At 42.9% G+C, this 14,452-nt stretch overlaps 1 protein-coding gene across 1 annotated transcript in view; it reads right to left on the reverse strand.

Annotated features, from left to right (window-relative positions):
- Positions 1–421: 421 nt before the first annotated feature.
- The window catches only part of LOC130361805 (T-kininogen 1-like), a 61,792-nt gene continuing 47,761 nt past the window's right edge, over positions 422–14,452 (reverse strand). The window contains exon 10 of the mRNA XM_056565313.1: positions 422–1,078. Coding sequence (XP_056421288.1) covers positions 536–1,078 — 543 coding nt within the window. The 3' untranslated portion in view covers positions 422–535. The remainder of the gene's footprint in view (positions 1,079–14,452) is intronic.

The following is a 14,452-nucleotide window of genomic DNA, read 5'->3' on the forward strand; positions in this document are numbered from 1 at the left end:
TAAGAATGCTTAGCCTTTGGATAGGAGATAAGATGTCTAGGGGTGGAGTACCCCTTTAAAGGGGTACTCCACTGGCCAGCGTTTGGAACTAAATGTTCCTAATGCTGTTTTCGCGCTGCGGGGATCGGCCACGCCCCTTGTGATGTCATGGCCATGCCCCCTCAAAGCAAGTCAATGGGAGGGGGCATGACGCTGGCCAGTGGAGTACCTCTTTAAGCCTAGAGCCCAAAATAAAAACTGCAAGATTTCAGGATGACTTTAAAATATAGATAGTAAAGGAATATGTTTACCATAAAAATGTGATTTAATTAAACAATTGGTCATTTTCTGATAACACATTACCTTTAATATATTAGAGGCAAATACTGGTCAACAGACAGGACTTAGCATACACTTCTCATAACCATGCTATGCCACTCAATAAACAAGTGATGAGTCTGATATGTGGAATTTTATTTTGGGAACATACTTGCAAAATATGGCGGCATTAATACAGGTAACATTTACGCTTTCAGAATGTTACTTATCTTTTGATTTATCCTAAAAGGTCTTCATCATTAAAATCTAAAGTTTGCTTTATGGTGAGAGGCTCCTTAACTTCTTTATCTTGATCTGATGAAGGTGATAAGTCATCAAGAGCAAGTGCAAGATCATCAATGCCAAATGTAGGAATGGTAGCTATCAGGATTTTTGGTTGCCACACTCTTCCAGGACATCTTGGGACAACATCAGTGGGAGGTTGTGGAAGGTCTAGTACAGATTCTTTTTCAGTATTTGGAAATCTGTCCTGACTGTTGGACACTTTAGGTGCTTGCAGAGGATCTTGAGGGACTGCATCATTGTTGTCTTCTTCTTCTTCTTCTGAAGACTCTTGATGCTTGTACTTGTGTTTATTTTTTTCTTCTTTGTCTTTTTTCCCATGTTTGTGTTTTTTAACATGTAAGGGTTGGCTTTCTTTTTCTTGCTCTATTTTCTTTACAGGCTTGAGGAGTCTTAACATATGGTTTCCATCATCATGCTCGTGGTTAATATTGCGACTAACACGAAGAGGAGACAGGCCACTTATGCGAAGCAATGCCTGGAAAACACACATAAAATGTTAAATCAAATTTTCTACCTAGTTGGAACTTTTTACTAGAAAAAACCTTAATAATCTTTTCTTGACATTTCTTGGAAAATAATGCATTTTTGCGGGTCTGATGTGTCTGTAATACACCTCTGTGAAACCAGCTTAATTCATGTAGTAAAATAGCTGAAGAACACTCCCATCACATGAATAACTTCAAAGGCTTTGCAACAGTTCACTATAGGTAGTCTTGTTTTAAGGGTCCCTTTACTAGGCATTTACCAGATAAAAAGGCCATTTGTGCAGCCATTGTCCAGATGATTGGCTGGCAGAATGATGCAGAGATTGTTTAAGCGAGCCTGCATAGATAATAATTGGTACATGTAAATGCTCTTTTTAACAAGCGCCAATCTGCTAAATCAGCACTCATATAGGGAAGCATTCTCCCTACTAAAAAGACCCTAGGGGTATTTATGAAAAGTGGGGTAGGTGAACGTCTTTTTACTTCATTAATTCATGCAGTGGAAACTGTGTACCTGCACCAAATTTATAACATGGCGCAGTGCATGGGATAAATCTGGCGCTGATCACATTTCTTACATCAGTACTCCACTTTGTATGGTGTTTTCCCTGCGACTTTTTGTGTGACAACATGTATGACAATAATGCGACTTTTTAACAATGCTGTCCACAGTTAGTTTGTGTTCTTTTTTATTTGGTGATGATTAACGCCCTTTTTGGTGGGTTGCGCCATAGTATGTGACTTTTTAAAAAAATCACAGTTTCATAAATCTCTAACCACTGCAAAAAATCCACCAAAAACACATCTACCACCGCAGCAATCCAAAACACAGGTAAATGAAAAGTCACAGGAAATTCCTGCTTCTGGAGTGATGTCCCGCCATCCAGGAATGTCCCCCACATGTCGTGGATTTAACTGTAAATGCCTCCTAATGAGGCACATACAGTTAAATGCAGCACTCAGTGGAAAGTTTGACAATGTGAAGAGCCATTGGGAAAGCTCTGTTGCTGCCTACTATGTGGGAAACTCTGCTGGTGCCTACTATGGGTAAAACTCTGCTGCTGTCTACTATGGGGGAAGCTATGCTGCTGTCTACTATGGGGAAAACTCTGCTGCTGCCTATTTTTGGGGGAAACTCTTCTGCTGCCTACTATGGGGGAAACTGCTGCTGCCTACTATGATGAAACTCTGCTGCTGCCTACTATGGTGAAACTCTGCTGCTGCCTATTATGGGGGAAGCTATGCTGCTGACTACTATGGGGGGAACTCTACTGCTGCCTACTATGAGGGAAACTCTTCTGCTGCCCACTATGGGGAAAACTCTTCGGCTGTCTACTATGGGGGAAACTATGCTGCTGCCTACTATGGGGGAAACTCTGCTGCTGCCTACTATGGGGAAACCCTGCTGCTGCCTACTATGATGAAACTGCTGCTGCCTACTATGGTGAAACTCTGCTGCTGCCTACTATGGGGGAACTGCTGCTACAATGTGGGAAACTGCTGCCCACAATGGGGGGACCTCTGCTTACTATAGGGGAAACTGTTGACTACTATTGCGGAATCTGCTTCTTACTATGGGGGAATCGCTGTGTACCTAATGTGGGGGACTTCCGCTGCCTATGTAATGTGGGGGGCTATCTACTACATTACTGCCTAGCAAATATGGGAGGCTATATACTACCTACAAGCTATTATGGAGACTAACTACCAAGCTTATAGGGGGGCTGCCTTCATAAGAGAGTTTTCATACAGGGAACAGCTATCTGGGGGATTTACCAACTGAGGCAACTCTCATTGGGGGGCCCTACCTACTCGATTCACCTACATGATGGAGGAAAATACCTGAAGGGACCTGTCTACTTACTGGAGCGACCCAACTATGCAATGGGAGGGATTTTCCTACTACTAAGGGAGGCATTATTATAGTCTGGGGCATTATAATTCTTGAAAAAGTGCGGAGCCTAAAATGTTTTTTCCCGCCATGTGCTCCAGAGATGAGTTGTAACCGGAAGAAATAATCATGGTAGTCTGCAGTGGAAAAGAAAAAGGAAGGTGAAAGACTCTGATCAGAGAAGACGTCACCTGATGTAACTGTATGTGATTTCTTATATGATCTGTAGTGGTAATGATGGGGGTTATTGTCAGTCACCTGATATAACTGTATGTAATCTCTTATATGATCTGTAGTGGTAATGATGGGGTTTATTGTCAGTCACCTGATATAACTGTATGTAATCACTTATATGGTCTGTAGTGGTAATGATGGGGGTTATTGTCAGTCACCTGATATAACTGTATGTAATCACTTATATGGTCTGTAGTGGTAATGATGGGGGTTATTGTCAGTCACCTGATATAACTGTATGTAATCACTTACATGGTCTGTAGTGGTAATGATTGGGGTTGTTGTCAGTCACCTGATATAACTGTATGCAATCTCTTATATCGTCTGTAGTGGTAATGATGGGGTTGTTGTCAGCCTGTCAGTATAAGAGGTCCTCCTAAACTTAGGTATATACCTACAGTACGCCAAAAGCGTAACACAATGTGACCCCAATACACAATAAAATAATAAATTTTATTTAATAAAATGGCATAAGTCTAAAAAGTATACATGATAGACGGATTAAAATACATATTCGATATCGCTGTCCAAATTCTGGGCTCAAGTTCTCGACACTATTGCGCACATTACCGGTATACATCTCCCGAACACGCCAGAGGCCTTACTTCTTACTATCTTTCCAGATAATATACCCAGAGAACATATCCGCCTCCTATCCTTCCTGCTTTTAGCAGCTAGGACCGTGATACCATGCCTATGGAAATCCCAACTCTCACCCTCAATCTCCTCCTGGCTGAGGTAAGTATGTTACTTATGTAGAATGGAGGAATTGGTGGCGGACTATAAGCACCAAATTGGTAAACACTACTCACAGCCCCTGGACAAACTTCTTAACATCCCGGGATTATGAAAGCTTACACCTGGCCAATTAACCCCTACGCCCCCCCCCCCCTTCCCCCAGCCCACGTCCCCGGCTCGACCCTTTCCTTTTGGACTATACTGACACACTCCCAAGTTTCTTGGTCTATATACGTGTGGATGGCTCGGGGAGTCGTGGAGACTGGAGTCTGAAGATGGCGATGATTGCGAGGTACACCGATAGACTTACTTGCTTTACCCTTTTTTTGCTTCTTGCCCTTTTTCCACCCCCTACATTCTTCCCCCTCTCTACATTCTTTCCTTCTCTCTTCTCATCGTCCTTCTCCCCCCCCCCACCCCTATACCCCCCTTTCTGTCTCACACCTTAGCATTATGTCCCCATTGTCCTGTAGTTATGAATTGGCTACCCTTAGAGATGGCCAATTCTCATTTGCGAGACCCCCCAACCTGCATTGCTGTGTTAAAAATTTTGATTATATGTTATTGTGGGGGTGTCTAATACACCATTGCTTATTGACATCATTACCTTGTATTTATACTAGTTTCACACCCCATGCTGTCTTGCGGGGACTATGGTTGCTATCTATACAAGTGATTGTTATGACTTGACGTGTGAACTATGTTGATATTTCAATAAAAACTTTATTTGGAAAAAAATACATATTCGATATATACAAAAATTAATCTCAGAGTAAAACATATAAATGATGTAGCAGGGTATGGGGAGGGAAGCAAAAATAGATCATAGTATGTAACAGGTGTACAACAAAGTAAATACCTTTGAGTAAGAGAGTGTATGTGACAGATAGTATACATAGAGGCCGCTAAAGGCACTCCTCGAGAAAGCCTTCCTATTGGCGAAACATGTTGGAGATCTGTAGCTGGACCAGGGGAGAGTCCGGTATATGTGTGACCATACTTATGATGCTATCTGTTGTTTGAATTGCTTTATCACATTTAATATTATCTGTTGTTTTGCCTATTGCACTTGCTTCACTATTTGCGTGAGCCTCAGTGCCATTTTTTTTTTCTCTATTGGTGGCCAGCACTTTGCTGTCTCACATTGTTGTGGACCAACAGTTTTTGTTTTATAGTGATTAATTTTTGTGGAGCACTTGCACTTTATAACTTATAGCAGCTTCTATATATACTATCTGTCACATACACTCTCTTACTTCAAAGGTATTTACTTTGTTGGACACCTATTATATACAAGGATCTCTTTTTGCTTCCCCCCCATACCCTGCTACATCATTTATATCTTTTACTCTGAAATTAATTTTTGTATATATTGAATATGTATTTTATTCCATCTATCATGTATACTTTTTAGACTTATGCCCTTTTATTAAATAAAATTATATATTTTACATACTGATTCGTATTTATTGTGTATTGGTCACATTGTGTTATGCTTTTGGCGTACTGTAGGTATATACATTGGTCTCTCTTTTTTGTTGACCCCTTTTTGATTTTTACTTTTATCAGGAGCCATATATATAGGACTTTTTTTTTAGGTATATACAACTTGTCTAGATGTATCAGAGAAATAAGCAAAAATCACTGCATCCTTTAGCCATGCAAATTAAAATAAAATACATTTAATAAACATACAATAATTCATCCACTATTTAAATATATGACTGATACACATCGATACACATCCATAAAGCCTCATGCAATCTCTTCAGCTAGCATTTTTATGAATTACCAATGGGTTTCAAGGCTAGAGTCCCATGGTGCAGCTACTGCATGCTGATGAACCCACACCCACATGCAGAGGCCAGTAGCCACATGATTTTGAACATAAAACTGTCACATTACTGGCAAAATGATGCTGCTATTGGTCATCAGATGCAAGAAAAGTTCTGTCAGCATGTGATGGCTGCTATGGAATTCTACTTTTTCAGTTCCTTCACAATATGCATGTTGTGTCACTGTGCCAACCTCAAAATTTCGTACCGTATATACTCGAGTATAAGCCGAGTTTTTCAGCACGATTTTTCGTGCTGAAAACGCCCCCCTCTGCTTATACTCGAGTGAACTGTGAGGGATGGCTTAGCTGTGAGGGCTTAGCTGTGAGGGGATGGTCCGGGCTGTTCATCTTCGGCCATCTGTGCTGCAGGGACCGTCCGGTGGGGAGGTTTAGACGTTCCGGGCTGTCCATCTTCACCGGGAGGCCCTCTTCTCCGCTCTGGGCCGGCCCCGAACTAGTGACGCTGCATTGACGCCACCGCGCAGGGACGTCACTGCACGTCGTCGTCAAGGCAACGTCACTAGTCCGTGGCCGTCCCGGAGCGGAAAAGAGGGCCTCCAGGTGAAGATGGACAGCCGGGAACGACTAACCCTTCCCACCGGACGGTCCCTGCAGCATAGATGGCCAAAGATAGATAGATAGTAGCTCTACCTGCCTTCCCACCGAGAAACTGGGGAGGTGAGTAGAAAAAAAAAGGGGGGTCTGGATGTTGACGAAGGCCGCAGTGGTTTTCAACCTGCGGACCTCCAGATGTTTCAAAACTGCAACTCCCAGGATGCCCGGACAGCCGATGGTTTTCTGGGCATGCTGGGAGTTGTAGTTTTGCCACATCTGGAGGTCCGCAGGTTGAAGACCTAAGGGATTGACAGGTGGTGATGATGACGAGGGTGCTGATGAGGGTGTTAATGATGGGTGTCTGGATGATGACAGGGGGGTATGATGTATTTCCCACCCTAGGCTTATAGTCGAATCAATAACTTTTCCTTGGTTTTTGGGATGAAATTAGGGGTCTCGGCTTATATTCGGAACGGCTAATACTCGAGTATATACGGTACTTTTTTAGATATTCATGCGAGTGCAGTGGTGTCAAGTAGCAACTGCACATATAAGGTCCATGTATACAAACTCTCTTTAATAGTAAAAAGACAGATATTTAAATAAAACGAGTTTGTCTAGGCATACTCTCCCACCCAATCTAACATCAGGCGTGGAGTGCCTCAACCAGATACTCATCGGTACAGTTGCCATAACAACTATTTGAGGCTCAGTGAGCACTTCATGAGGGTCATATTCTAATTAACAGAACTGATACATGATAATTTCTGAGCTTCAGCAATTGAACCACGTAGCGCAAAGTTGTGACTATTCATTCCCAGTGTCAAATTTGGCAGGGGAGTAAGCATAGACTTCCATACAGCAAAAGTTCACCATGCTCCAAAACTACATTGCAATCTATGAAAAAATACCTGACCATCATGTTATCCTACATTCAATTAAAGGGGTACTCCCCTGGAAAACATTTTTTTTTTAATCAACAGGTACCAGAAAGTTAAACAGATTTGTAAATTACATCAATAAAAAAAATCTTAACCCTTCCAGTACTTTCAGCTCTTGTATGTTCCAGAGGAAGTTGTTTTCTTTTTGAATTTCCTTTCTGTCTGACCACAGTGGTCTCTGCTGACACCTCTGTCCATTTTAGAAACTGCCCACAGCAAACCTATCCTGCTCTGGACATTTCCTAAAATGACAGAGGTGTCAGCAGTGAGCACTGTGGTCAGACAGAAAGGAAATTCAAAAAGAAAATAACTTCCTCTTGAGCATACAACAGCTGATAAGTACATGAAGGATTAATATTTTTTATAGAAGTCATTTACAAATCTGTTTCACTTTCTGGCACCAGTTGATTTAAAAAAATGTTTTCCAGGGGAGTCTCATTATAACAGATTTTTCACTTCATAAAATAAAACTGTTTAATTTCATTGAACCTTAGAACTGGACCCAGTAACAGAGTGGGTAAATTCTTTATTTTTCTTTTCTGTAGATTATATCATATTTAAAGTAAAAACTAGCAATGTGTAACATTATTTTTCATGTAAAAATGATGGACACCTCAGTGTGAAACCAATAGTCCTCACTGTAAATCGGTGGAGTCCATTGGATAACACTGGTATCCATTAAAGTGTACCTGTCATAGTGCAAAAAAAAGAAAAAAAGTGATATGTTACTCAGGACCCAATCCTGATCATGTGCAAATAATTTTTATGTGTCTCGGACCTATATATCCAGAGATATAAGCATTTATCTGCTGGTGAGTTACTTTTTCATTGTGCAGGCTGGAGGGGGCGTGTCAGTCTGTCTCCCTCACAGGAGCAAGCCTGGGCAGTCAGCCAATCAGTACTCTCTACTCTGTAACCCTTTCCTCTCTGGTTTTATGCTGTGTCATGTGTCAGAGGAAGATACTTGGAGCTTGCCTGCAGTAATCAGAAGACATTATGGTGAATTCATAACAGGATAAAATGTATAAATATAAGAAAAGTTCTTTATAAAATTAGTGCAAGGATTTTTTAGATAAAAGTACAGCATTTTTATGACTACGTTCTATCTGTTTTATCTTCTCCTAGTAAAGATGGATGCTAATCAGCATAGCTGTCACTATGTGTGTCATTCATCTTTCACAGACTCCTGAATGTCTGATCAACTTCTTTGTCATTCAGGAGTCCGAGAAAGCTTTGACTATTTCAGCATGCTGGGAGTTGTAGTTTAGTAACATCTGAAGCTGCAGTGTTTGTAAATAACTGTGTTAGTGCAGTTTTGCCTCCAGCTGTTTTAAAACTACAGCTCCCAGCATGTCCACACATCCTTTATCTGTAGTTTTGCATACACTCAATAGAAATCTCCTATACTGGATACCGGTATGCTTTACGGCCAGTAACCAGTATGCTGTAAAATCTAGACTAAAATCTGGCTAAAATACAGGTGACCCCTAGTGGTGGCTATTTTGAGCTTGAATTTCAGGTGAAAATTGTAATTTTTTTTTAACAGGTGTATATTGTGAAATGTCATATTATAATGAGTCCTGCAATATATGAAAAGTTTTTAACAATGACAGTGCCTCTTTAAGCAACAGATCAGACAGTTTACTGTTGTTTCCATTTTAAACCAAAATCACAACACAGATGTAAACAGAGCCAAATTAGGTCTGTATGTTTAATAAGGTTTTTACAATAACAGAATTATGCTATAAAAAGTGCATTAGGAGGATTTACCAAAAAATCTAAAACCCTTTTTAATACACAAGCTATTGCACATTTGACAATAAGAAAATCGAACAAAAACTAAAAACTAAAAAAAGTGTCAGATATAAAGAATCCCAAAAATGTACATTAAAACATTTCTTTAAAGTTCATAAGGGAGATAAAATATAGATGTTTCTTTGCAAAAACAAAATGCAAATAATGAATTATGCAAAACTAGCGACCCAGATTGCATATCAGTGATATAATTTAGTGCAAAACCTAAATACTTAGTCCAGTAATTTAAATTTAGATAATTCTGAAACTAAACAACAGATGGCAGTATAACTCAACATAAAAAAATATGTGAGAACCCCTGTGGCCAGAACCAACTCTGTTAAAGGAGTACTCCAGGATATATATTTTCTTGAACTTGCCCAGTATGCCGGGATTTAAAAAATAAATAAATAAATAAACAATAACAAAAAAAGACAAAAACTGACTTTACCTCCCACTGCTCTTCGGTGCCTTTAGTATCCAGCCAATCACTGCCTGAGGCGGGACACCCCTGTGGCCAGTGGATGACGTCTCGGCAATTTGACGTCTCGGGCCCCAGGACCAGGATTATGAGTGCAGCAGTTGACTTGTAATACTTTTACAAAATTAAAGAAATTTCATTCCTGAAGAACTTTTAATCTTTTGTATCAGATTGTCTTTATTCAGTAAGCTGAGCAGGTATATCTAATATTATATCATTCAAAATTAGGCTGTTTTTACATGTAACAAGTTTTTGGGGGTGTTCCCTAGTGTCTCTGGGGTCCCTTACCCTTGTTAACTCATCACGCCTGACAGGCGGATCCTGAACCTCTGCTATCTGGGATCTGGGGTACATATTTGCGTCAGTGCCTCCACCCAGGGGTTCATCTGGGATAGGGATGGGAGGTCCCACTGGGAACATACTTGATACAGTGAGACTGACAAAGCGTAACTTAAACTAACTTTATATGGTAAGCAGAAAATGAACAAACAGGCATAACATTATCTAATAAGTGTTACGCCTAGCGCTCCGGGTCCCCGCTCCTCCCCGGAGCGCTCACGGCGTCTCTCTCCCCGCAGCGCCCCGGTCGGTCCCGCTGACCGGGAGCGCTGCACTGTCATGGCCGTCGGGGATGCGATTCGCACAGCGGGACGCGCCCGCTCGCGAATCGCATCCCAGGTCACTTACCCGTCCCGGTCCCCTGCTGTCATGTGCTGGCGCGCGCGGCCCCACTCTCTAGGGCGCGCGTGCGCCAGCTCTCTGAGACTTAAAGGGCCAGTGCACCAATGATTGGTGCCTGGCCCAATTAGCTTAATTGGCTCCCACCTGCTCCCAGACTATATCTGATCACTGCCCCTGCACTCCCCTGCCGGATCTTGTTGCCTTGTGCCAGTGAAAGCGTTTAGTGTGTCCAAAGCCTGTGTTACCTGAACCCTTGCTATCCATCTTGACTACGAACCTTGCCGCCTGCCCCCGACCTTCTGCTACGTCTGACCTTGCCTCTGCCTAGTCCTTCTGTCCCACGCCTTCTCAGCAGTCAGCGAGGTAGAGCCGTTGCTAGTGGATACGACCTGGTTGCTACTGCCGCAGCAAGACCATCCCGCTTTGCGGCGGGCTCTGGTGAACACCAGTAGCCTCTTAGAACCGGTCCACTAGCACGGTCCACGCCAATCCCTCGCTGACACAGAGGATCCACTACCTGGAAGCCGAATCGTGACAATAAGCAATAATACAACACAAAGGGAGGGGGGGACAAAGGGAAAAGTTGACCAGTTGCCCTTAGCAACCAATCAGATCACTTCTTTCATTTTTGCAAAGGCCTTTGAAAAATGAAAGAAGCGATGTGATTGGTTGCTATAAGCAACTGGACAACTTTTCCTCTGGACAGGTTTTAATAGAGTAATGTGGATATGAATTTCCTTACCCACCCACACGCACACCCCCTTGAAAAATACTTGGTCCAAGCCAGGAGGCTTCTAAAAATAGAATAGATATATCATACACACATTCTACATACAGTACAATTAGCACATTGACATCCTATCTAGCTACTGATCTAGGGCAGAGAGTGACTAACATTTACCACTAGTGCATGTAAGAAGGTGGTCATTTTAGATGCTGCCTGTGTCAGTGGGGCATAACTGGGCCATTCCATATTATCATAAACTAGGGCCCTAGGAGGATGCTGCACTCTTGTCTTGGAACTGTGACTGTGGAACTTCAGCTCCTACCCTCAAACTAGAGTCTCTAAAGGAAATTCCAGGCTCAAAGTACGGATTTCTGAGTTCTGGGTTCAACCTTGGAGAACTGAGACAAAGGAGGGGGTACCAGGACTTTGGGAAACCACAGGATTAAAGGTGTAATCCATTGAAAACCTTTTTTTTTTTTTATCAACTGGTGCCAGAAAGTTAAACAGGTTTATAAATTACTTCTTTTTAACTCCTTGGGGACGGAGGGCGTATGCATAACTTAAGGACGGAGGGCGTATCCATACGCCCTCCATATTTCCGATCACTGCCGCTCGCGGGGCGGTGATCGGACCGGGATGCCTGCTGATATCTATCAGCAGGCATCCCGTGGCAATGCCTAGGGGGGTCCTGAGACCCCCCCCCCCCCCCATGTCGGCGATCGCAGCAAATCACAGGTCAATTCAGACCTGCGATTTGCCACGATCCGGGCAAATCAGGTCACTGGTGACCTGATCTCCGGGAAAATAAGCGTGATCGGAGCTGTCAGAGACAGCTCCGACCAGCCTAAAGGATAGGAGCGAGGTGGCAGTTTTGCCACCCCCTCCTATCCCCTGCCATTGGTCGGTCAGACTGACCACCAATGGCAGGAGCGGGGCGAGGGGGTTAGAGTTCATTTCCCCCCGCTCTGCCCACCGATTGAAGTCGGTACAGAGCGGGGGGAACACGGGCGGCGAGGTGGGGAACATGGCCCGGCTTACCCGGACCTGCAGCGGCGGAGGTGGCGGTATCCCGGAGCGGCGGCCGGAAAGTGCGTCGGAGAAGGCTGCAGTCAAGATCGCGATAAGTGAACTTCACTGTGGCCTTCTAAAAGCTGCAAAACTACAACTCCCAGCATGCCCACACAGCCAGAGGCTGTCTGGGCTTGCTGGGAGTTGTAGTTTTGCAACATCTGAAAGGTCACAGTTTGGAGACCACTGTGTAGTGGTCTCTAAACTGTGGTCCTCCAGATGTTGCAAATCTACAACTTTCAGCATGCTTTGACGGTCTGGGCATGCTGGGAGTTGTAGTTTTACAACATCTGAAGTGGCACAGTTTGGAGACCACTATATGGTGGTCTCCAAACTGTAGCCCTCCAGATGTTGCAAAACTACCACTCCCAGCATGGCCAGACAGTCAGGGATGCTGGGCATGTAGTTCTGCAATATCTGGCCCTTCAGATGTTGCAGAACTACAACTCCCAGCATGCCTGGACAGTCTAGGCATGCTTGGAGTTGTAGTTTTGCAACATCTGGAGGGCTACAGTTTGGAGGCCACTACTTAGCGGTCTCCAAACTGTTCTTCCCCAGTTGTTGCATAACTACAACTCCTAGCATGCCCAGACTGTCCAGACATGCTGGGAATTGTAGTTCTGCAACATCTGAATAACCAGATATTGCAGAACTACATGCCCAGGTTTGGGGCACCCCCCCCCCCTTGGGGCGCCCCCCATGTGAATATACAGGGTACATTCACACGGGCGGGTTTACAGTGGGTTTCCTTCAAGGAAACTTACTGTGAACCCCTGCCTGTGTGAAAGTACCCTAAAAACACTACACTGCACTAACAAATAACAAAAAGTTAAACACTACACATACACCCCATTACACGCCCCCCCCCCCCCCCAATAAAAATGAAAAACATCTCATACGGCAGTGTTTCCTAAACGGCGCCTCCAGCTGTTGCAAAACCACAACTCCCAGTGTTGCTGGACAGCCATAGACTGTCCTGTGAGGCTGGGAGGCTTGCAACAGCTGGTGGCACCCTGTTTGGGAAACACTGCTGTAGGGTTTTGGAGGAGATAAGCCCCATCCTTGTAACCGGTTCCACCCCTATTGCAAATTCCTAATTTAGGCCTCAAATGCGCATGGCGCTCTCTCACTTCAGAGCCCTGTCGTATTTCAAGGCAACAGTTTAGGGCCACATATGGGGTATCTCCGTACTCGGGAGAAATTGCGTTACAAATTTGGGGGGATTTTTCTCCCATTACCCTTTGTAGAAAGGGTAAATTTTTTGAAAAAAAATGCACTTTAGTGAAAAAATTTTCTTTTCATTTACACATCCGAATTTTACGAAAAGTCGTCAAACACCTGTGGGGTGTTAAGGCTCACCGTACCCCTTGTTAAGTGCCTTGAGGGGTGTAGTTTCTAAAATAGTATGCCATGTGTTTTATTTTTTGCTGTTCTGGCACCATAGGGGCTTCCTAAATGTGACAAGCCCCCATAAACCATTTCAGCAAAATTCACTCTCCAAAATCCCGTTGTCGCTCCTTCCCTTCTGAGCCCTCTACTGCGCCCGCCGAACACTTGACATACACATATGAGGTATTTCCTTACTCGAGAGAAAAATTGGGTTACAAATTTTGTGGGCTTTTTCTCCTATTACCCCTTGTAAAGTTTCAAAAACTGGGTCTACAAGAACATGCGAGTGTAAAAAATGAAGATTTTGAATTTTCTCCTTCACTTTGCAGCTATTCCTGTGAAACACCTAAAGGGTTAACAAACTTTTTGAATGTCATTTTGAATACTTTGAGGGGTGCAGTTTTTATAATGGGGTAATTTGTGGGGTATTTCTAATACGAAGGACCTTCAAATCCACATCAAAAGTGAACTGGTCCCTGAAAAATTCAGATTTTGGAAATTTTGTGAAAAATTTGAAAATTGCTTCTGAACTTTGAAGCCCTCTGGTGTCTTCCAAAAGTAAAAACATGTCAACTTTATGATGCAAACATAAAGCAGACATATTGTATTTGTGAATCAGTATATAATTTATTTGGAATGTCTGTTTTCGTTTACAAGCAGAGAGCTACAAAGTTAGAAAAATGCTACATTTTCTATTTTTTCATCAAATTTTGGAATTTTTCACCAAGAAATGATGCAAGTATCGACAAACATTTGCCACTAACATAAAGTAGAATATGTCACGAAAAAACAATCTCAGAATCAGAATGAAAATTAAAAGCATCCCAGAGTTATTAATGCTTAAAGTGACAGTGGTCAGAATTGCAAAAAATGCTCCCGTCCTTAGGGTTATAATGGGCTCTGTCCCCAAGGAGTTAAAAACCTTAATCCTTTCAGTACTTACAGGCTGCTGTATGCTCCAGAGGACGTTCTTTTCTTTTTGAATTTCTTTTCTGTCTGACCACAGTGCTCTCTACTGACACCTCTGT

The sequence above is a fragment of the Hyla sarda genome, chromosome 3 (genome assembly GCF_029499605.1).
Source record: "Hyla sarda isolate aHylSar1 chromosome 3, aHylSar1.hap1, whole genome shotgun sequence".
NCBI classification, from domain to species: Eukaryota; Metazoa; Chordata; class Amphibia; order Anura; family Hylidae; genus Hyla; species Hyla sarda.